The sequence below is a fragment of the Fragaria vesca genome, linkage group LG2 (genome assembly GCF_000184155.1).
Source record: "Fragaria vesca subsp. vesca linkage group LG2, FraVesHawaii_1.0, whole genome shotgun sequence".
Taxonomy (NCBI): Eukaryota; Viridiplantae; Streptophyta; class Magnoliopsida; order Rosales; family Rosaceae; genus Fragaria; species Fragaria vesca.
The window spans coordinates 16,446,050-16,469,502 of record NC_020492.1 but is presented as its reverse complement, the minus strand read 5'-3'; the positions used below and the strand labels follow the sequence as shown (position 1 = coordinate 16,469,502).

At 38.0% G+C, this 23,453-nt stretch overlaps 4 protein-coding genes across 5 annotated transcripts; 1 reads left to right on the top strand and 3 right to left on the bottom strand.

Annotated features, from left to right (window-relative positions):
• Window positions 1–392: 392 nt before the first annotated feature.
• On the top strand, window positions 393–2,331 carry LOC101314715 (cyclin-P3-1-like). The gene is made up of 3 exons (XM_004290605.1): window positions 393–644; window positions 1,118–1,528; window positions 1,799–2,331. The coding sequence occupies exons 2-3, from the start codon at window positions 1,128–1,130 to the stop codon at window positions 2,040–2,042; spliced, it is 645 nt and encodes a 214-aa protein (XP_004290653.1). The 5' UTR covers window positions 393–644; window positions 1,118–1,127; the 3' UTR covers window positions 2,043–2,331.
• On the bottom strand, window positions 2,325–4,919 carry LOC101314426 (ribosome biogenesis GTPase A-like). The gene is made up of 9 exons (XM_004290604.1): window positions 4,757–4,919; window positions 4,512–4,634; window positions 4,302–4,418; window positions 3,991–4,134; window positions 3,823–3,909; window positions 3,373–3,488; window positions 3,062–3,243; window positions 2,918–2,975; window positions 2,325–2,824 (listed from the first exon to the last, which is right to left on the bottom strand). The coding sequence occupies exons 1-9, from the start codon at window positions 4,916–4,918 to the stop codon at window positions 2,701–2,703; spliced, it is 1,113 nt and encodes a 370-aa protein (XP_004290652.1). The 5' UTR covers window position 4,919; the 3' UTR covers window positions 2,325–2,700.
• A 422-nt stretch (window positions 4,920–5,341) lies between these two features.
• On the bottom strand, window positions 5,342–10,585 carry LOC101314146 (ARM REPEAT PROTEIN INTERACTING WITH ABF2-like). Its single transcript, XM_004290603.1, has 19 exons — window positions 10,288–10,585; window positions 10,018–10,172; window positions 9,596–9,771; window positions 9,398–9,518; window positions 9,241–9,315; window positions 9,034–9,128; window positions 8,837–8,912; window positions 8,616–8,723; window positions 8,173–8,301; window positions 8,006–8,074; window positions 7,856–7,915; window positions 7,620–7,743; window positions 7,146–7,285; window positions 6,696–6,759; window positions 6,522–6,601; window positions 6,159–6,223; window positions 5,966–6,083; window positions 5,753–5,877; window positions 5,342–5,637 (listed from the first exon to the last, which is right to left on the bottom strand). The coding sequence occupies exons 1-19, from the start codon at window positions 10,526–10,528 to the stop codon at window positions 5,532–5,534; spliced, it is 2,127 nt and encodes a 708-aa protein (XP_004290651.1). The 5' UTR covers window positions 10,529–10,585; the 3' UTR covers window positions 5,342–5,531.
• A 9,153-nt stretch (window positions 10,586–19,738) lies between these two features.
• Window positions 19,739–21,336, bottom strand: LOC101313664 (patatin group A-3-like). 2 transcript variants are annotated; one of them, XM_004290602.1, is made up of 2 exons: window positions 20,147–21,336; window positions 19,739–20,068 (listed from the first exon to the last, which is right to left on the bottom strand). In XM_004290602.1, the coding sequence occupies exons 1-2, from the start codon at window positions 21,068–21,070 to the stop codon at window positions 19,856–19,858; spliced, it is 1,137 nt and encodes a 378-aa protein (XP_004290650.1). In that variant the 5' UTR covers window positions 21,071–21,336; the 3' UTR covers window positions 19,739–19,855. The 2 variants fall into 2 exon arrangements, with proteins under 2 accessions (XP_004290650.1, XP_004290649.1); XM_004290601.1 differs by having other exon boundaries at window positions 19,856–20,068; window positions 20,132–21,336.
• Between the last annotated feature and the right edge of the window lie 2,117 nt (window positions 21,337–23,453).

Below are 23,453 nucleotides of genomic sequence, written 5' to 3'. Positions count from 1 at the left end.
CACTTTAGTATCATACTTAAGTAACTATCAGAAAATCAAACATTTATTTAAATGGACTAATATATGATATATCGCAATCGTTGCATTTTGGAGAAACTCGAATTCAAGTTATTAATCATAATCCGACAGAATGGCTAATTTGGATTCCAAAATGATTTTACCATAACAAATTAGGAAGAAGAAGAACCTATATGTATCCAAAATCCAAATGCATAGATGGAAATCTAATCCTCAGATCTCATACAGTCACAGACTCACAGTCATTCTCCCTTCCTTCATTTGCGGTGTAAATATAGAAAAAAAAAAAATGGAGTCATTGAGGTCCCACTCAACCACCTAGAAAGGCAAAGAAATAAGAAGGTTTTGCCCACCAATTAAAAAATGGATTGGAGGCTTGGAGCACACAACCGACACCTTCTTTTATTCTCAAGCTGACAGAGAAAGAGAAAGAGAAGGAGTGACTGACTATATTCATCTCCAATTGTGGCATTGCTAATAAAGAAAGCCAGATCTCCCATGTGAAGCCAGAGTGAATAGAGAGCAAGAAACCAAAAGGGTCTTCCTTTAATTCTCTCGAAACATGACATAGCATTGCTCCGAGCTCATTTTCATGTAAAAGGGGAATAGAGATAAGCTCAATCTCTGTAAGTTGTCTTATACTCTTTTTTGTAAGTTTGTGTTTTGTGCAGTTGCTGTGGCATTGTTTGCTTTTGTTGATTTTGGGTGTAAAGGTTGGATCTTGCGTGTTCTGGGTTGGGATTTGATGGAAAAGTTTGGACCTTTTTGGATTTCTTGCTGGAATATGATGTGGGTTAGTCTTGGTTTGTTTGATTTCTTGATTTTCTGTTCTGGGCGTGTTTGATTCTCCACTACCCAATATCTGTTTCTTGATTGCTTCATTTTTATTAGTTCAGTATATTTAATGCAGCTGATTTTAATCCTACCCAAGAAGGCAATAATTGTTTTTGCTTCCCAGTTATTGAAATTGTGTGCCAAAATGAATTGGAGTCCAAATTTGAGTATTTTGTCATACCTGGAATGATAGAACATCAATTATGCATCAGAATACAAGAATCAGACTGATTAATCCAATTTATGTCTTTGATTTTAATTGCAGCTTGAATATTATGGGTTCTTTGGGACTTGACAACGAGAATGTGGGAACAGATGTTTACTTCTCTTTGGGGCTTAAGCAATCAGGGAAAGTAGCTACAAAGATTCCTCCCCGGGTTCTGTCACCGCTCTCATCACTTCTTGAGAGATCCGTTCAGAGCAATGAGATGCATATGGAGGCAACAGAAATCAAGGAAGTAACAATATTTCATGGTTTGAGAGCACCCCCTTTGAGCATTCGACAGTACATTGATCGCGTTTTCAAGTACTCTGGCTGTAGCCCTTCTTGCTTTGTTGTTGCCAAGATCTATGTGGATAGATATCTTCAGTCAACCCAAGTGCATTTGACTTCTTTCAATGTTCACCGGCTTCTAATCACAAGTGTGATGCTAGCAGCGAAATTTATTGATGATGCGTAAGTACTAATCTCATGGTTGTATATATTTGATCTGATTATGTAGACTTGAGTTGTCATATCAATCTTACTTATTTATAATAGGACCGTTCTAGGACACAAAGTAGAAATGTCTTGGGCCTTGATCAATAGAAACTATGTGCTTCAATTGTGGTTACCTATGACATACTCACAGTTTCATACCGGAGATTGGAGTTTGATTTTATGTACTGTGATTTCTGATGCCTTTGGAATTGCAACAAGCTTCTGATATTGAACATTGTTGTGCAGTTTCTTCAACAATGCATACTATGCCAAAGTGGGAGGAGTCAGCACAGCAGAGTTGAATAGGTTGGAGATGAAGTTTTTGTTTTCTATAGACTTCAGACTTCAAGTTAGTATAGACACATTCAAGAAATATTGTTCTCATCTAGAAAAGGAAGCTGCAGTACACCAGATTGAACGTTCGATCCAAGCTTGTGGTATCAAGGAGGATGAGATTGTCATAGCCTCCTCCCAGCGCATGATTACATGATTTTTCTGAATTGCGATTTAGTTAGAAAGAAATTTGATTGTTTAGTGTGTGTGCCACGAAAGCACTTAAGTGAACCATTTTTTAGGTATCTCATTTCATTTTGTGCAGAGTAAAGTTTCTCTTTTACTTTTTCTCAAAGCCTGTAAGAACAGGTTGTTCAACACTTAAACTTCATGGTGAAGGAAGAGTGAGCAGTGAGTCTTCCATTGTTCTTGGTTGGAGGTACTGCTCATTGTTAGTTTGCGAACTCTTATCTTGCTAGTTAGATATTACAACGCTGCATACCCTACAAACAGAAACTTGTATCTTTAATTTACAGAACTTGATATTGTGAGAATCCTAGTGTTGAATACAAACATGTTATGTTACAGATCACCATTGCCTGAGAAGATTATCTCCCAGATTCACTATAAAAGTTACGTCGGTCGTCTCCTCAGTGAACATTATTAAGCTATACAAAGCTCAAGTTCCTTCAGGATATTGACTATCAAACTTTTCACAGCTCCTGCTGAGGTTTCAAGTTCATGGAGAATTCTTAATCCATGTATATATCTATGTTGGCATTCGGAATCTTTGGATATTCAAAGAGTGAGACAACGGATGAAAGCTTGACCAGTCCTGTCTTGGTCTACCACCAGGTGTCCAGGTCTCAATAATATCATCTGGGAGGCCTCTCCAGCGCGATCCAACCAAACCTCCCTTTTCGAAAATCCGTCAGAATACGAAATGCGGCTTGATGTGTATCCCCATTGAACAAGTGAACTGCAAGCTTCTGAACATATCTGCAATTTAGAAAATTAGCAATGATTAGAAGAATTTGACAGAACTGCATGCTTTCAACAACATTCAAGAAGCCAAGATAAGGTGATTCATACGTTTTACCACAGTAACCATCCGCATCCATCTTGTAGCGTTTGTTAAGAGTTTCTGTGCCTGGAGCCCAAGCAATAGTCAGCTAGAGAATAATGCTGACAACACTAACAATAGTTTATCTCTCTCTGAAAAGACATGATATATACCTACTGATGGAAGCCTTGCTAACATCTGGACAAGAATTGATGCAATATCAGCAACACCATAGGATCTCTCTCCAATATCATCACAAATAGCAAGCTTTATTGCTGCTGTTTGATCACTTATCCGCATTGGGAGTATACCAGGAGAATCTAGCAATTCAAGATCTTTCCCGAAATGAACCCACCTTCGACAATACAACAAAGCCATATAAGGATTAAACATCACAATCAAATTTCACCAACTTCACAAGTTCATATTTAATGTGGAAATTGCATCTTATAGATGACTGAGTAATCAAAGAAGAAATTTATACTTCAGTTCTCTTGTAACTCCAGGTCTTGGAGCTGCTGGACACATTCGTCTTGTCAGCAAACGGTTAATCAAAGACGATTTGCCAACATTTGGATATCCAACAATCCCAGCTCGTACCTGTTTGCAGAAAGGAGTTCTTAACAACCATAACAACAGTCGATTGATCACTATGAGTAAACTTGTGGATTGCAAAACGATTACATCACCCCATGTACCGTATTTGTATATGTATACGTACATAGCATACTTTAGACAATTGTCAGCCTCCTAAAGTTTACATAAATAACTCTACAAAACTCCAGACGAATTCACGAAGTTCGATTACTTCATAGACAAAATTTCCCCGTACCAGATAACATGACATGTATGTTATCAGATAGTTGATTACGATCATTACTTGATAGAATCACATCTGAACATGTAGTCAGGAAAGTATGTACAAGGAACTCACCGCTCGAGGAAGAAGTCCTTTGGCTCTGCGTCTGACATTTACATCTGCTGCTAATGCTTTAGCTAACCGCCCAAGCTTCATAGCGCCCTGTACTTGCCACATTTAAGTAATCATATTCTGCTCTGATATTTCTAAGTTATGGAAAGCTGAGAGAGTATCTTATGGTACCATTCCAAGTTTGCCATTTGCAAAGACAACTTTCGTCCCTTCCCTTGCAAAATGGGTCGCCCAAGCATTCCGGTCTGCCGTGGATATCATGTCTTCTCTATTCAACACCAAAATTCTTCTCCTATTACCAAGCCATAAATCCATCTATCCATTCAAAACCCAAAACAGAAGTTATGAGAAACAACTTGTACTCTCAATTCTTAATCCTGAATGTGGTTTTCAATAGTACAACTTGAAACATTAACAAAATTCCAATGCTTCTGAAGCAAATTATCTGACAAATACTAGCACCAATCACAAAAATCTCTAACCTGTGGATGACTAGTGGACAATGGAATTCTCGCATCTCGAACCTCAATCACTACATCCATTAACTTGAGTTGAGTTTTGAGTTCTTTCTCAGTTTTGGCAATATGACCAGGATACCACTGCCCGATTAAGCATGAACCAAATAAGCACATTGGTATTGCATTGAAAACAACATAACTTCCCTCAATTCTTAAAATTTTAATGATGGGTACCTGAACAGGACGGAGTGCCTTAGTCCAGTGATAGAGGTCAGTATCCAAATCATACCAATCATCTTCAAAAGCATCGTTGGCATTTCCGTTTTCATACCAAGTCGGATTTCTCCCACCAACAATCTACAAAAAGCTTCAATCTTTAGACACAAATCCACAACAAACAAAACCCAGAAAAAATTCCACCATAAATGTTACAGAGAGTCCATAAAGCAAAGCCCTTTTGGCAATTCATTGACTGTTACCTGAATAGTGGGAGCTGGGGATGAGAGAGAAGAAGTAGCGGAGAGAGCTGATGAAGATGAAGATGGTGGCTTTGATTTGCTTCCAAAGGAATGAAGAAGGTTCAAGTGAGTTGGGGTTGTGGAAGAACTTGGTTGCCAGAGACTTGCTACTTGAACAGCCATGGCCATTAGAATTCACTAGTGAAGCTCTTTTGGTTTGGATAATAATCACTTGGGGACTTTAACGAAAAATGAGCAAACGACATGTCTCTCGCTAAAGCTTTTAACTTTTTACAGTTAGGGGTTTTTCAGTAAAAACAAAAAAACCTGCAGAGTTTAGGGTTTTTCCGACACATCAAATAATGCAAATCCAAGAAGTCAAGAACCAAGTGTATGATAATGAATTCTTTAATTGGTTTCGATATGTTAATAATGCCCAAAAGTTGATAATCTTGTGATCTTGTTCTAATTTCTGGACACAATAAGAGTTTAAGAAGCCATGGCATTAGCATTTTCGTGGGGGCTTCAGAAACCACTGTTTATATTTGCTTATTTTCACATAAGCAGAAAGACTTCTCGATCGTTAAAATTGAGCATAAAGCTAAAATTTGGAGGACGAATCGCACTAAAAGGGATCATGTTCATGTTTTACACACAATTACATTGACTGAACTAAATAGTCCTGAACATCAAAACCAAACAGAACAGAACGCTTCTGTTTGCAAATATAACCTACAACTTTCTATACATTTTCTAATTCATCTTGATTGTCAAAATCCATACTCTGCAGCTTGAACTAGGCAAGTTTATCCTGTGACACGCTACCCTGGTTAGGCCTTGTAAGTGCTTCAGTGAAAAATCTGCGGATCTCCGGAATGATTCGTTTCATTAGCGGATGATACCTGAGTAAATTTGTCACAAGAGTTCATTTTAGTGTAATGCTGGGCACAGATTTGAAAAGAGATAGCAAGGAAAGGGAAACTGCTCGGCACCTGAGGAAAGAGATCTACTACTTACCAGGGTTTCTTGCTCAACTTATCAAACTGCTCTAATACAAACAGAATGCATGCTTGCATCAACGACATGGCATTATAGGCCTCTGATAACTCAAACATGAGAGATACGTTTTCCACACAGATGTCCTTTAGGAGAGACAAATAGCCGGTGATCAGACAAAACATAACCAAGCAGAAGAGTATTCACAAAACTAATTGAAAATAGCTTGCCCACCTGAGCAATGGCATGTTCACATTGACGCTTAAGACCTTCCAGAAGATACTGGTCAGCAGCTTTGAGGAGATCATGAGCAATTTCCAAATCGACATCAACTGATCCCGTGTATATGAATCTAAGAGCAGTAATAAGATCACAATGATCAAGATGGTTCATTCAACATTTACCAGGGGTAAAGTAAAAGTCCTACCTCATCATCAGTTCAAAAACGTCCCATCTAATATTTGGAATCTCTACATCCTTGGCATCTCTCTCCTGCAACACGTTGTTTCACTTTGTTAATTAAACCACAAAAAACAAAAACAAACAAAGACAGAAAGAATTTATACTCTATGAGCCATTTCTTCCTCCATTCTTTTTACGCTTAGCCAGTTTACAAGTGGATAGGCCAAAGTGGCAAAACAAGTAATGGGTGGTGACCAATTTAAGGAGCTTATTACTGTTGCATTTCTTATTACCATTCCAAAGAGAAATGTGGGAGAAGAGGTTTGGATTCAGTAAATGTTAACTTTGTATAAACTGCTAAAAAGCTAATCACTCAATCAATTCTTACCCTGTAACCACCATCAAACATGGCTCGGAATGCTTCTGAAGAAGCAAGAAGACAAATTCTGTGTGCAAAAAACTGTTTACCTGATCTCAGAAAAAATAAAATTACCGTTAATATAGTTTGAACAACAAAAGTGACTAAAGCAAATAAAAGGGTAAGAACAAGAACAATCCCCACCGTCAACTAAAAATGTGATATCAGAAAGCGTCGGATTGTTTACATATTGCTCACCCAAATACACCTGAAAATAGAACACAAAAATTACATCAGAAAGTCCGAGATCCTAATCAATGCTACGTATCACTTAATTCTAATATACAGCCCTAACAGTCATCAACTAACCATACTCTGGGCCATCCTGACTCAAAGGCTTACAAGAGACAACAATAAATTGAAAACAGTATATTATCAGACGTTTAAAACCCCTGAAGAAAATAACATTCTCAAGGGAGCGAAGGGACAGAAAATATATATCAGATGAAACAACACTCTATGCTCAATGCTCAGGCACTTAACAGTCAAAGCAAGCAGTGAATCTGATCAGTAAACATACCAAAGATTACTATCAACAAAAATTAATTGAATTTTCATTAAACCAGTTAAATAACTAAAGCATACTGTGAATACCTGTGAGTTTGGTGCTGGAGGAACTGCATCTACATGAGAGAGTGGAGTAGCTTTTGTAGCCAATTCATGCAAGGCCAAAGAACCATCATGTTGCTGCTTCAGGTTTTTAGACTCGAGAAGCCCCAACAGCAACTCCAATCCTGCAAGAGATTTCATGGCAAATCCTTAATCTTGGAATCCAATAATTTTTTATTTAACAAATTTTGTTAGGTGGAGTACTAACAAACAAACAAACAGGGAGAATACACACAGAGAAGCTAAGCAAACAACAATGATGCATGTCATGAATGATCTATCTAATATTTGCTATTTAGCTCACGCTTGACTAACAGCTGAAAGTTGAAAGTTTGAACAGGAGATACCATGTTAAATTGTCATCTTTACTCACTGTCACAGAAAGCCCTCCCTTTGTTATTTTAGAATCTTAACACTACCTAATGAAGGGGAATCCTGACATTTATATAAAATACCTACCTTTGTGTTCAATGAAAATGACTTGACGATCACCAGCCTTACAAAGATGAGCAAAAGCCAAAGCCACTCGACTTTGAACATCCTTCTCAGCAACCCGCATCAGATATAACAGATTGTTCAATACCTGCCAAAAGAAACGAACTAAGGTATTGGAATACATGAATGTCTCCAGTAACAAGAGCAAAAGCAATTAAAACGGCCAAAAGAAAACAAAAGTGCATTGTGATAAAACTCACTCGTCCACAAATCTTCCCCTCTAATCTTTTCAGTGTCTTTTCAACACAATCCTTGGTTCGCTGCAAGGACCACAAATTCAACATGTTAGGGCAACAAATTAAGTCATAGAAAACTACATGAAGGTTTTAAAACAGAAGGGAAATTAGTACTTGAACAAGGAATTCTCCATCTTGAAATTTCTGAACAATTCCAAGTTTGATAAGATCTGCAATATTGTCCTACAAAAGTTTCAAACTTAGCCCCACTATTTACACGAGATAATGATGATACAGACAACTGCACAACAAACTGATATTCATCATGAAACAAACTTTACCTCATTATCTGCAAGACCATATAGAGCAAATGCAGCATTGTGTTGAAGAGATTCATTTTTCGAATCAAGTAACTTGAGTAGAGGCTTTATACCACCACTATGAGCAATGCCAGCTTGGTTATGTGTGTCCTGTTATAACAATCATTTACCCAATTAAGGAAACCAGTAAACATCCCAGTGATGGTTTAATAAAGAAACTGGTCTGTCCAACAAGATTTTTATTCATGATATATACTCCTTGCATTACAAAGATACTTCAACAAAACAAAGGGCGACCCCCTTATAAGCACAAATGAGTATCATAGTCTCATGAGGATTCCCATTTGTGTATACTAAATACATTTTACAAAAAAAAAATTAACAATGGCAACCAGTCTCTTGCATGATAAGTTAAACTTTATGTGACTGCTTATAGAATTGGATAACAAGTCTGAGATAATAACCTGTGCCAATCTCCCAATTGCAAAAGCCGACATCTCCCTGACCTGTGAATCAGGTGACTGAAGCATCTTAATTAATGGTTGTACTGCACCCCTTTGAACAATGTGTGCCTGCATCAACACATTGTCATACCATAAGCAAAAAAAAAAAAAAAATAATATATATATATATAAAGAGAATGAGGGTGAAAATAAGATTTAACCAAAAGGAAATTTCATTCTACCTTGCAATCTGAATCAGCTGTAGCAAACTGACCAAGTAATAGAGCAGCTTCTCTTTGGCTTTCCAAACAAGGTGAGCTGTGAACAGATTAATAAAAATTAGAGATATCAATATCTAACAGCTTTACGTATGAGCTAAAGACAGCGACATGATTCAAGTAAATTTTAAAAACTAACCACATATGAAATGCACCATTACCTCAGTAAATCAATAACAGGTTGTAAAGCACCAGCAAAGAGAACAAGTTTCTTGATGCTCGGGGAAGAGTGGACAAGATTACCGATTACACCAACCTGATATCCATAAAAAATTAAAAAATTCAGCTGGTGCTTTCAGAATGGTGTAGGTAAAAAAAAAAAACAAAGAATATGAGAAAGGAAACATTAGATATATATAATAACGTACTGCTTCATAAGTCATAGTTGCAATCTCAGATCGCAGCATAAGTACCAGGTTAGGCAAAGCATTGCACTCTACAATCTGAAATTGTACAATTCATATCAGCTACAATACAAAATATGCCTCAAATGAAGTATACCACTTAACTAGCAAACTTAGCTACCTGGTTTTTGTTTTCGTCATTTTTGAATGCTAGGATCTTCAGGGCCCCTGCAGCTGCCCTCTGTACCTTTGTATCAAAGAAGTTAAGCAACTCCACAAGAGGAGGGATACCACCTTCAGTCCTGAAAGTGCAAATATATAAGAAACATATGACAAGAAGAACTAGCATCACACTCAGAAAAGCAGAAAACCACCAAACCTGACAAGGTTTTTAATGTTGCTATTCTCATGAGAAATGCTACAGATTGCGTCAGCAGCTCTCCTGATAACACCATCAACAGCCCCATTGGAGCCACGACAACGCTTGTGCAGCTTTAACAGATCAATAAGAGGCGACAAACCTCCAGCATCAACTACGAGATGTTGATACTCCGGCTTCATAACATCAACATACACATAAAAATGTACAATTAATAACCTTCGAGATTAAACCAAAAAAGGGAAAAAGAATAATATACAAATAGATAAACATCTAAATCGCCAAAAACCGCAAAGTTTTATGATCAAAATACTTCAACTATAGAAACTAATCATCATCATAAATCCTAATCAAAACCAAGTTTGACCACTCAAAATCTGAAAATGTCGAAAATGAGAAAGAGACAGGAGCAAACCAATTACCTTAACGGCGATGAGATTAAGCGCGAAAGCACATTCTTTCTCAACCTCATGCTCGAGCGGAATCGAACACTGGCTTCCGCCTCTCTCCGGCGGCCGTAGATGTTTAACCAGAGCCGGAACCGCTCCGCAATCCACTATGTCTTTCAGATTTTCCTCTACAACCAAATTACCCAAACATCAAAAACCCTAACCCCCAATTCAATCACAATCAAAATCGATCGAATCACAGTCCAGAAATGAAGAGACAAATTCAAGAAAGAAATGAATTACCTTCCTTGGCGAGATCGACGATGGCCCGGGCAGCGTCCTTGGCGGCGGCGCGGTCGGCGTCGGAGGCGGAGAGGCTGGACTCGAGAACGTTGACGTGGGCGCGAATCTCAAGAAGCGGATCTTGTGGATCGACAGCCGGAGATTTACGATCCGGCTCGTTTTCTAGGGTTTCTTCTACGAAATCCTCTTCCAGCTTCCGCTTCAGGCTGCGGCGTCGGGTGGTGACGCTTCGGCGGTCCATGGAGGATTAGGTGGGGGACCAGGGGTAATTTGGGAATAAAAATGAGTGTTTGGGAATGTGTGGGCGTTGAAATGAGGAGGGTCGTATTTTTATGATGGGGTGAATTTCAGTTTCCCGCCCAATTTTGATTTCCCGGTTAGAATTTTGGAGGGTGAAATTTATCTCCGTTTCAAAAGGGCGCTCCACCATTTAATAAATGGGCTGGGCCTGAGTAGTGTTTCGGCAACCTGGATTTGGGCTTGATTGAGTATTAGGACTTCCCCGTAAAGGTTCTAACTGAACCGATGTTGGGCCAGCTAAAGACCATTTCCCAATAAGAGCGAGTAACCCGCAACCATGTTAACCTAGTCACTAACTGATTAAAAATTTTATGCTCAACCATCCTCAGAGATAAATAAATTGGTGGGAAGAATAATGTGTAAGTATAATTGTCTTGTTTTCAACTATTAGATAGAAATTTAATGGTGATTGAGCATAATTCACTTGATCAGTTAGTGACTAGAGATGGAATTATTTATAATCTTTTTATTTTAAGAAATTAGCTAGCTAGTTAACTCGATAGAAACTAACTTACACTTGATTGCTTTGTGGTTAGTCCCGACGCCATTTTCTCAATAAATTTATGATCATATCATTGGTACGGTAACGGTACGTACCCTAATTTTTTGTAGTGCACATCAGACTGAGACTTTAGATCGACTACACATTTTCACTGTCACCTATTTTAACGGCCAAGCATGTACAACGGTACAAATAATAATAATAATAATAATAATAATAAGAATAATGTATGTGCAATATATGTACGTGTGGATTTTTCATGTTCACATCGACAAATTAATCTCCAAGAAATATCAAAACCAGAATACTCGTTTGATTAGTCATATCTCAAATCACAGTAAGCGTATCCTTGAAGATCCTAGTACATCTCCCAATCCACTAGGAGATGAAACTCCTCGAGGATATAAAAACAAAGCACATTGTAGCTTAGCAGTAGTAGTACGTCTTGTACTGGCAGTGCTAGCTCCCAGCTGATGCGTACCTATGGTCTGTCGGTGCAGCAAAACCTCTCTCACTACTGATCTCCCTCCCTCCCTCCCTCCCTCCCTCCCCCTCTCTCTAAACAAACACTAGTGAAGAAGGTTCGCGTACGTGTGGTTCCGATGAGAGACTACTCCATCAACACACACATATGATGAATATGATAAGAGCTCGATCTCTTCTTCTCCGGCCCTCCCTCATGGCCTTCAGATTCCCTTATACATGCAGTACCAGCCAGCGCATTCGCGACCTTATTCTCTCATATTTTACGTACTGCGACTGCTCAGAACTCGAGGCTTTTGTCGTCGTTTCTGATCTGACTAGCTATCTCCAAATGACAAACAAGTCAATCTCATCTAGATCAACTCGGGGCCCTAATAATAATTTGATAATAATGGCAGGTGAAATTATAAAAAAAATCAACAAGAAGAATCCCAGAAACAACGAGGTCCAATTAACCCAGGCGACCATGCAGACCAAATATAATAGCAAGTCGCCACGTGCCACATGCATATATACCACGTAGTGTTAGAGCTAAACCCTAAGCTACTAAACCCCTGATAATTAAGCATATAATAGAAATAGCTAGAAATATGCTGCATTTTCATCTCTGATATATCTGTCGTCCGAATCCAAATCAGATCAGATCCTTGGAGTGAGCTAGCCAGCATGCTTCACGGGAAGTCGTATATACAGTCCTCCACCGTTGACTAAATCTCTAAATGTACCGGCCGGGGTAGTTAGTTAATAATATAGTTAATTAAACTTATGTACATCAATGGTTTGACTGCATCTCAATTCTCAAATGTTATTGTATTATTGGTGTGACCCGTGAGGACGAATAATTGGACTAGGTTGGTTGAAGCAACTTTACGTCTTTACCATGCATTACGGGAATTGGTTGACACAACGGTGTTTAATTTGGCCGTACTGTTGTATATGATAACGAAATATACAAAGGAAAAGAGAAAGTTTGAATGAGATGGAGTGGATTTCATTATCAATCTGCAGTCACCCGATTGGAGATAGAATGAAAACTGAAAACTCTCAATTTCTTTCTTTCTTTTTTTTTCTTGAAAGCCTCGACTCATGCATCATGATCCAAAATTAGCATGGAATTCAGCAGTGGAAGTTATACATTTTGCAACATCAACAAATAGAAGAATTCATCGAAACCCTAACCTGAAAAAAGATAATGACGACAATTTTGTTGGAACGAAGCAAAACGTTCTTCTTCACTCGCATTTCTTTGTTTTTTATGTTTCTCTTGGCGATTTCACTTATATTTAAAGTTTTTTGTTGTGCATACTTGTGTGGAATCTCGTGACATGAACTGATGAAAATCATAACATATATAATATCCTCTTTTTAACGGGAAATATAATATACGTGCCCACAGGCAAAAGGAAACAAAAGTCCTGACCAAATAATTATCAATACAACTAATCATGGACATTTTTGTGGATTTTAGTTAGAGTTTGCAGAAAGATATTCCGACATATGTATTTGAGGTCTGAAATGCCCATGTCTGCATCGCTACTTTCTTTGGATTTGACATACATTGACAAGTTTCTTTGTCTCTATATATAGCTAGTTAAAGATTCACAACCACTTTGATTGGACTAAGTGCAAGTAAATATTCTTTACAATGAGTAGTCACTGTTAATTAATCCATACATATATTAATGTGACCATATGAAAAACGATCAATAATAGAGACCGGAGAGTACTGCAGAAGCATGGTGATATTGCAGTGTGTAGGATGAAGAAGACAAACGGCGTATTGGAAATGAGAAAGGTATGGATCGTAACTAGTTACACATATATATACAAACCAAGCAGAGACAGGATCTTATCACAATCTATTCGATAGCATATATAGTTCCGATCGAGGGTCCGAGAAGAAGATGCATATATCTATACATATATGTATATATACAAGCACACGTGTACCGAGATCTGGAAACATAGAGCAATGGGCGTGGTGTGATCTAGCTTGCTGTGGTCTAACAGCTAAGTACATGATGAAAGAGCTTGTATCTTATATGGTATGTAAGATTATTTCATGAGTAAGATGAAAATGCTTGAAACATTGCAGGATGAAAAACAAGGGGAAAATGCGTAATGAAATCACAACCGAGAGATATCGTTAGGGTTTTAAATCGAGAATTCTTTGGGTTTGGAACCCAGAGACTTTTGCTCGTAATGTTAGCCACAACAGATGTGGTATGCTTTTGTTAGCTAGGGTTTGAGAATCTTATGTTGTAATTTATGATTCTCGTTAAATTTCCTTCAACAAACAGACATATATACTTATGATTCAGAGGCATATAAATTCTAGCTGGTTTGGTTCATCACTAGCTTAAATGAATTCGTTGAGCGACATCAATACTTTTCCTTCAAAAAAGGAATTACTACCTAACGATTAAGAAGCCAAGAAGACAGATTCTGGAATTCACTTATTCACTGTGTGTACTTCCACGGTTTCACGCGTACCCATTTCCAGAACTATGATATTCACAGTAGCTACACTTAAAGCCATCGACATTTGTAATTACACAGTACAATGCTGGAGCTTAAAACATACATGCATGCATAATCGAACTCAATTATTCAAGAACTAGTTGAGTATATTTGCTAGTTATTGCGAGTCGATCTGGTGGTAGGTCAAAATTGAAGAGGTAAGGCCAGAATGAAAAGGATCATTCGTATTGATTTCCCTGTCCTTTTACCCCCCTGGGGTATTAGATGGATTGCTGAGATAGAAACCCATCGGATGAGTCGCAGAGAGAGCTATGGACATGTTCGATTCTTGTAATGAATCTTCTCACCGACTAAAAGGGTTTATATTTGGTGTGGAGCCCTATTTGGTTTCAACTATATCAATTGCTAGTACAGGAAGACGTACATGCTTTGGTACTTTTACAAATATAAATATATATATATATATATATATGTATATGACAGATAGAAATCATAGAATTAAATGAAAAAATCTACTCTTTGCATCCGAATGTTGTTGTTAATTTTAATAAAGCATCCAAATGTTTATTACTCGATAAAAATATATAATCTAGATATAATTCAATTTTAAGCGTAATCACGAAACTTATATATATATATATGCAGATAAGTGCGTCTGGTATCATTTGGTCAAATGACAATAATAGTACGTTGTCTTTTTGTAAATGAAATTCATGAGCTCGACTTGCAAAAACCAAAAGCAAAATAATCCGGCGTACCACATGGATTGGGTGTTTGCCCTACGTACCTAAGAATTTATTTTTATAGATAATGTACACTTGATCAAATTTCAAGAGACAAGTATTACATATTATCGAAAAAAAGAAGAAGGAAGATACAGAACATCAAATGTTTTGTTGACTAAGCGTTTCTTGTGGGTGGGTGAGTGGGGAGGGTTTGGGCAGGCCCGGACATGAGATTTCTAGACCTGAGTCGAACTTTCAAATTTAGGCCCTCAAAGTATAGTATTCATTCAATTTTATTTTCTCTATTTAAAAAACACAAAAATTTTCACGAACTAAAGCAATAAACTCAAAATCTAACCACAAAAAAACATTAGAATTCCTATTTATATTAAAAATCTTATTACTATAACAAATCTCTTATTTAGGCTACTCATTTTTTCTAAAATAGTAACTAATAATAGTAATATAAGGGTAAGATTTTATATTAATTTTTCTCTTTTGTAATTTTATTTTTATTTTTATCAAAATGTCATACAATTCAATAATGAGCAAACAAGCAGTATAAAAACGACCCACCCTAGAGGGGTCGTCAGAAAACATCGTTTCACATAATCCTCAATCCTACACTACCCAAAGCATAAGCCAACACATTCCTAGTACACCTACCGTTTAGCTCTTAAGCACCTTTATTAAACACCACCCTAATTGGATAATCTTAATTATTTTTTATTGTTTTTAACTAAACTAATGTGATCACACAAAGAGAAAATAAAATTTTTGGCCTTTTAAGGCTCCGAGCCCTGAGTCCATCGACTTTTAAGACTCTATTCAGGTACGGGTCTGGATTTGGGGACGATAGAGCTTAATTATTAGCTAATATCGTGTTTGTTTCGACTAGCTTCGAGTTAAGCTGATGATTATCAGAGAATAGCTAGCAAAACAAGCCTCAAAAGTAGGTGGAGATTAATTATTACTAGATGATCTCAATCTCAATGCTTGGTTTGATGGAAATGGACATGATTCCTTTCAAGAGTATAACTTGCGTCTTAATCAAACGGGTTATTCACTAATAAAAAGTAACAATCTTGTTACACTCTCTGTTAGTATCTTAGGTCTTAATCAAATGGACATCATGTTTGTCTATTGAATAAGATTGCCTACCAAACTACATATACACAACTTCCCCATCCCCACTCTGCTATGCTATTTTTCCTCTTTGTTCATTAGTCACTCCTATCTTAATTGAGTACGTGTAATATAATAGTGACGCAAATCATGGAATGAATTTATATGAACAAACCAACAACTTCAAGACACACTTTGTAAGAGTACCCATCTTAATTCTCATACTTTGCAGCAGATGGGGATAGACCTAAACTCCTAAATGAAATCATGCATAATATTTCTCTTCTTTCTTTTTTTTTGTTTGAGAATGAATTAATTAGCCTCTTGTATATTACACACTAACTAAAAAAATTAAGAAACATATATATATATATATATATATATATTTAAGTACATGATGGAACTTTATTAAATGTAAATAGCCGAGCTAGAATCTGCTTTACTAAAAGCTTTACCAAAAGAAGCAAATATCTACTTCTTTTTTTCTAGCTATCTCCTCCCTCGAATGATATGAAACCATTAACGTACATAAATTAAGAAGAAAAAAGCCTATAAGTAAGAACTAGAAAGAAGATCCTACTACAAGAATCTGTAATATTTTTAATAACCACCATCAGATCAAAAGTGAAAACAGATAGCTAGAATCATACGCAGTAGATGAGTGATGGGTCAGAATCTATATCATATATATCTATCTAAATGTCTTTAAACAAGGTGACAGTAGCAGGAGTAATTTCATGTGACTTGCACAGTTTCTGCTGGGGAATAAAATTTGGTTAGCTTTCTTGGGAAGTATCAAATAATTAACTGAATTTACTTGATCCTCTATTAGCAATTATTATCTTGGAAACATATAGTTTGTTCTTCCACACGAAGCTTTGGAAATATGGTCATGAATTTTATCACAGTAGAGTGAGGTTTCATATGTGATTTTTACCGCACCATTCACGAATTATATAAGTTAATTAACTGGCTATTACAAACAAAGAGAGTCGATCTCATGGTTTAGTATAATTAATAAGTCTGTGAATGAAAAGAAAATGATCGGAAAGGATATAAAGTCAGAGGCTTAATAAGAGCACAAAATATGATGCAATAATATTATTATCCAATTTTATGGCATCCTATGTGATGGAGCCAAGAAGAAGAAGGTAAAAGCATGTCTGGGTTTTCCTACAGTACGTGATTAACTTTGCTTCCATGATTAAGTGGCCGGGTTGCCTAATCATATAAAACTGCAACTTGGTAGAGGAGGGATTAACATGATTATAGTACCAAAAACTTTGTGAAAAAATAGTAAACAACCTACCAAATTGTCCATGGTTCTTGTCCTGCATAATTAGAAAACGAGAACCGAAGAGCTTTGAGCCACGTATCGTGTGGATTCTTTAAACTCGAATTGTTTGGTACACAAGAAACAGATTAACAATCATCCAACAAAACAAAAGAAACAAATTAAAAGAGGGTTTTTTGTATTAATCAATCTGGGGTAGGGCAAACGCTAAAAGATCACCCTGGGATTTGACTCACTGCTTCCAAAACTTGTCGGCCTCAGGTTGTTTCTTCACTTACACATCGGTACATATACTGCTTGCTTAGCACGTATAATTAGACTCACTTTGGAGCCACCCCATTAGCTTAGCTTCTTACATTTGAAGCCGCCAGCCATCTATATTTTTTTCGCAGCTAATTATGGACTTTATAGTTAAGATCTATTTGTGTTTATAACTTAATTGTGCTTCTCATCTCTAGTCACAGAAATCTGGTAATGTCTAGACTCTATTCGCAGTGAATTTGGAAGAAAGTAGAAGCTGAACTTCAAGATCGATCATCTTTTACCATCATTCAGTTGGTCTTGTGTGGCATGGAACGTCTTATTGTATGGCCGTACGTGTATCTATAATCGATCTTATGCATTAAGCTCTCCGAATGATCCAGTATATCAATCACGTACAGAATCACTGAGCAGTACTGCAACAGATCCATAACCAAATATAGGAAAACTGCAAAACCACGTTGTGGGGATTTCGACAGCTCATATATTTCTCTTATAGGTCCGATTCCGAACTTGCAAGCAGCATTGTGGTACTGAGTAGGACAGTAAAAATTTTGGCTAGTCGAAACAGACACATGCAGCCTGCAAATTGTCATAAACAACATACACTAGGACGCAGTAGAAAATTAACAGGCAAAAAACCAGGCTTGTTTTCATGGTGTAAGGAATAAATCCCGGCCTGTGAAATTTGTACAGAGAAGAAGAATTAGTTATTTGGCCACAAAAATCCATTTCTAAAAAATTAGATCACGAGATCCCCCTTCAGCCACAAAAAACCACAGTCACTGAAATCCATAGGATTCCGATATTTCATAGTTTCCTGAATGATGCTCACGGGGAGTCCCCATCAACACAGGTTGTCTAATCTAAGAAATTTACTTAACGTTAATCGGCCGCAGACCTTGTCTTGTTGGTTGACATTATCGTCTGTGAAGTATACTATATGCAACGAGCCAAGAAGGAAGACGAAAGAAAATGACAGCAGCCCAGAAAAGAAGCAGAAGAAATTTACGAGCTAGCAGAGTTTGCTGTTCTGAAGCCAAACAATGAGTAAGGTGTTTATTAATTACTGCACCAAACTTACCTAACAGAAGTGGAGGGCGATATAACAAAGATCCGCCCAGAAAGTGTAAAGTACTTATTATACGGAGTTAGGTACCGAAGTGGATCTTTCTCACCTAAAAACGTATTGGATCTATTACTGCATGTTAGCTTCGGTAGCTGGGTTTTGTAGAAAGGTTTGCGGAGTTTACTATCAATAGCCCTAGCCAGCTTCTTGCTATGGCTACGTGCATCATCGTTTCTGAAAGTACCATGAATGGTGAGTGGCTAAAAGTGATGAAGCTATGGCTGCATGGTTAATGCTATGTATTGAAGAATTGAAACACACGACGTGGTGGGTTACCAGGGTAGTTCATGATTCGTGCTTCATCTCAGCTACTTGCGTTTCAGTCTCAGTGATAGGTTTGCTAGTAACCACTCACGAGAACGAGGAGTGTAGACGAGGTACTTCTTGTTTTACATCCTGTCAAAAGTTGAAGGGTTCCATCACTTCTATATGTTCCATACTTCGTACACTTTCGATACATTCACAACTAGTTTTTTCTTTTATAGGAAATTTATAAACTATATAAAGTCTAGAAAGTCTCACTATGAATCCCATAATTCCAACATAACACATTCACGGTAAGTTCTGTAATGGGTTCTATTGCCAAAAAAAAAATGTAATGGTTTCTATTATAAAAATAGAAAATTACAAGTAAACTCCGAGAGCTACATTGAATTAATCAAAACTAGTATTTTACCCGTGCATCCTCTAAACCCTTCACATAAATGGTCTATTATATATTCACATACACATGATAATATGGTCGAGAAAGCTTGGGCAATAAGAAGTTAAGAACAAAGGAATATTGGATATCGATCGACATCATCACCCTGCTATCCTAATGCATGTCCAGACACATTTGAGCATTTTCTCGTTGGTTGCGTTACTATTGGTAGTATCTGTAAAACGATAAAATACAAGTAGCAAAGGAGGATATGGATGGTGAAAGTTTTGTGAAATTTGGTACTTCTTGCATGATATCACAAAATGGTTTGTATCTATAACAGCAGATAGTCACAGTCACACATGACTTGGAATTTGCAAGATGAACATGAACATCAACCATTTAGGCAATAATAACATGTTCAACTCGTTACCAAAATTAAACTCTTAATCAAGAAGCAAATGTAAAGATCAACGGCACCGATTAGTTAGGTCATTAGAAATTCCGGTAGAACTGAACAGGTGGTGGAGTTATTATTAGCTGCTAACCAGGAATCTTGAGCTTGGTTTTACAAAATTACAAAACTTCCCAAAACCTACAAATTACAACTCCCATTGCTAATTAACTAACGGCCGTTAGCGAGTTGGCTAACGGCGGAATTCTTGCACGGACTAGGTGGCAAACTGCTCCTCCCACACGCAACGAGTCGCTGCACGAAACCCTCGATTCTCTCTCCGTTTGTCTCCGTCAGTAACCGCTTCCCGCCAAACGGTAACGTCTCCACCGCTCTCTCCCTCACCACCTCCCCTTGCTCCGATCTCGGCCCCAATCCAAAGGCCTGAAAATAAATCATAATAAAATAAATCCCAAACTCCGTTTTCCAAAAACAAAATCTATAAACGGAGAAACCCGTTACCTGAATTCTAACGTAGTCCGTACGGTTCCAACAGAAGGCATTTCCCACCATCTGGTCAACGGTCTCGGAGACGCCGTCAAGCACAATGTCAACGACGGAAGAGGGAGAGCATTCACCGTTACGGCGGGGCTTACGCCCGCTCAAGGGGCCGTTCCCCAAGGATAAAACGAGCAAGTCCTCCACGCCGTTGACGGAGGGGAAGTCGCGCTTGTTGTTCAGCGCGTGCGTCACAGCCGCTGCCGTCGGGTTGTTCATCACCAGCCCTCCGTCCACGGCCGAGCACGACGTCTTCCCGTCCACCGACCTCAGGTCGAACGGTTTGAACAGCCCCGGCGTCGCTGAAGTGGCGCGGCAGACTTGGTGGAGCTCGAAGTCGAAACTCGACGACTCGGAAGCGTCGGCGCGGGAGAAGACGAACGGCGCCGAGCTCTTCAGGTCGTAGCAAGGAACCAGGAGAGGCTTACACGTGTCCTTCAGCGTCAAGACCTTCCCGTCGTCCCTCGTCAGCAGCTCCGTCAGAGCCTTGTCCATGCTTCCGCCGGAGTATCTCCGGCCACGGCGGAAGACTCCCACCGCCTTAGCGTTGAACAGCTTCGAGCTGTTCTCAGCCACCGAGTTCACAGCAGCTCTAGCAGTGTAAAGAGGCCTCCCGGAGCCGTCGTCGGCCACGAGCATGGCGGCGAGTACAGCTCCGACGCCGGTCCCGGCAACAAGGTCGAAGAAATCGACGATTTGAGCGTGGGGATCGCCGGTCTTGAGGCGGATCTGGTCCTCGAGATGGATGAGGGCTTCACCGGCGACAATGGCGGTGGTTCCTCCGCCGTCAATGCTGAGAATGCGTGTCTTCTTGGAGGCCTCGCAGTGAGAGAGCCATTGCTGCTCCAGCTTCGTGAAGATCTCCAGCGTCACCTTACTTAGCTCCATTAACTCCGACAGCAACACACAACTTTATGCCGTTGATGATTCGTTTCCGTAAGAGACCCCAGAGTGTATTGAGTAGTACTACTAATGAGTTTGATATCACTCGATCGCTCACGCGCTTTTGGGGTGTGAGATTTTAATGGTTGAAGAATGCGAATTTTCTCTCTGGTTATGAGGGTAGGTACAGTTGAGAGAGGTTTTGATGAAGAAGAAGGTGGGAGAGTTAAGAGAGAGAGAGAGAGAGGAGTGGGGAGTGTGGGAGTGAGAGAGTGGGACGGCGTGTTTGGGAAGGAGAAGGCGACTCGGTTATATACACGAGCCCTACTGCTTGTCGTTTTTTTGCAATTTTATTTTATTTCTATTTTTTATTATTTAATTTATTTTTTTACTTGGGGGTTTTACGGAATCGTGTGTGTGTGACTGTGGTGTGGTGTCCTTGCACGTGCAACTGCGCGTGTTGGTTTCTGGGTTAGGGGGAAGCGGGAAACTCGGCTTCTTAGCCGGCTCAGCTGGCGCTCTGCTCGTCAACCCTATTTCTCACATTTTACATTTTTAGTTTTGATTTTGATTTTTACTTAATGAATTTTGTAATTTTTGTTTAGTTTAATTGAGGAAGGAGGATAGAAATGAAGGTGAAACGACGAGGAACTAACCCAGTAATTATCTGGACTCCTTGTTAAGCAACTGATCTGATCAATTAATATATAATGGTGTCCTACTGTTTTTATCTTTTAATTATATCAAATAACTACAGGGAACAATGTGCTTGATATAATTTTTATTTTGGTATCAAATGTGCTTGCTTGGTTCAATTGAGTAGTATAGAAGAAATTATTTTGGGTCACATATGAGGAAGTAGGGATGCATTTACAAGACTAACATATATACCGTCACCATTAATTTGGAGAAATGAAACAGGGAGCTTTACTAATTAAGCAGCACCATTAATTTTCCAGGTTCAAGTATGATCCTTATTACCTTTGCTCATTTGTTTTTTTCATGCGGTTATTATATGTTACAAGCAAAGAAGTTTAATATGATTCATATAGAGCTAACTTTATGTGAGTTTTGATTTCAGTTGTTATTATATTTGAGATCATAACAGTTGTAATAATAAGAATTATGATGAATCTATCTCATAGCGGGCTAGCACCGATGTTGTTTATACTTAATCATATTACGTAAATGTATCAATGCAGTTTTAACCATAATATATGTATTATATTTCAAGAGTATACAACAATATATACATTGATGAAAGGAAACTTTCTCTTCCTTATTTTCCTTATTTTATTGCACTCAACCATAAATAAACACGAACAGTCAAGAAATCTGTTAAATAGGCAGATTCACATCTCTTACAACCCACAGTCCTCTATTCTTGGAGCATAAGCGATTTGCTTAGTTTTACATCCATCCCAAGCTATCGTTTCTAATACATCGGTTAGCTCGCACAAATTGAGTACACCCTATACACATATCATAAATCTTTACTAAATGTGATATTGGATCTATATGAATTTATAAATATTGTAATTTCTATGATTAATACTACTTATTCAACAAATTTAATTGACTGATACGAGTTGATATTTTGTTACGATAAATTGACGAAACAATAGCCAGTCCAATAGATGCTTCAATGGCTGCAATAGCTATATAACAAAAATTGAGAAAATATTTGTTAAAACAAGAATCAATTTCGCACATACTCTAGTGTCGGCAGAGGCGGAACCAAGATTTGAATCTTTAGAGGGGAGATATAAATTAAGATAGCGTAAAAGTCTTACGTACCTTATCAAACAAAATAAATAAATTAGACATTTATGATAAATAATTGCAAAATATCCTTTAAAAAAAAATCAATTGCAAAATATCCTAATTCTATGCAACATTTACGTATTTCTTTCTATAAATTATAGGTGCAATTAGTACACATTATGTACTATTAATCCAAAATTATTCTCTTTAATTGTTCCTTACTTGCTGTTGATTGATTAGGGTTCAATGATTGAATTCACACATAATCTCATCATTTGCATCACTACCAGGACAAGCATTTTAGCCGACGAAAAATTTTCGTCAGGCTTTTCGTCGGCCTGTCAGCTTAATTCGTCGGTTAAGATCTTAGCCGACGACCTTTCGTCGGCTAAGATTTCGTCGGGAAAAGGTCGTCTGTGGTGACTTTAGCCGACGACACATGTAGAAGTCGTCGGCTATAGTCCAGAGTTTAGCCGACGAAAAAAATTTAAGGTATTCGTCGGCTATAGTCTAGCGTTTAGCCGACGAAAAACATGTCGTCGGTTATTTCTCCGACTTTAGCCGACGAAGAATTTAAAATATTCGTCGGCTAAAGTTTGTAATTAAAAAATAAAAATACTAAAGC

What these genes read in the sequence shown, in the direction of transcription:
- LOC101313664 (XM_004290601.1), bottom strand. Translation starts at nt 21,070, where the DNA reads ATGGAGCTAAGTAAGGTGACGCTGGAGATCTTCACGAAGCTGGAGCAG. An exon ending in TTCAGGTAACGGGTTTCTCC is followed by an intron (nt 20,069 to 20,131) that starts GTTTATAGATTT and finishes ATTTATTTTCAG; the next exon opens with GCCTTTGGATTGGGGCCGAG.
- LOC101314426 (XM_004290604.1), bottom strand. Translation starts at nt 4,918, where the DNA reads ATGGCTGTTCAAGTAGCAAGTCTCTGGCAACCAAGTTCTTCCACAACC. An exon ending in AAGGACTTCTTCCTCGAGCG is followed by an intron (nt 3,489 to 3,822) that starts GTGAGTTCCTTG and finishes TTCTGCAAACAG; the next exon opens with GTACGAGCTGGGATTGTTGG. An exon ending in GGAGTTACAAGAGAACTGAA is followed by an intron (nt 3,244 to 3,372) that starts GTATAAATTTCT and finishes GTATTGTCGAAG; the next exon opens with GTGGGTTCATTTCGGGAAAG.
- LOC101314715 (XM_004290605.1), top strand. Translation starts at nt 1,128, where the DNA reads ATGGGTTCTTTGGGACTTGACAACGAGAATGTGGGAACAGATGTTTAC. An exon ending in GCGAAATTTATTGATGATGC is followed by an intron (nt 1,529 to 1,798) that starts GTAAGTACTAAT and finishes ATTGTTGTGCAG; the next exon opens with TTTCTTCAACAATGCATACT.
- LOC101314146 (XM_004290603.1), bottom strand. Translation starts at nt 10,528, where the DNA reads ATGGACCGCCGAAGCGTCACCACCCGACGCCGCAGCCTGAAGCGGAAG. An exon ending in CCTGTTATTGATTTACTGAG is followed by an intron (nt 8,913 to 9,033) that starts GTAATGGTGCAT and finishes ATCTGTTCACAG; the next exon opens with CTCACCTTGTTTGGAAAGCC. An exon ending in ATGGAGAATTCCTTGTTCAA is followed by an intron (nt 7,916 to 8,005) that starts GTACTAATTTCC and finishes TGGTCCTTGCAG; the next exon opens with CGAACCAAGGATTGTGTTGA.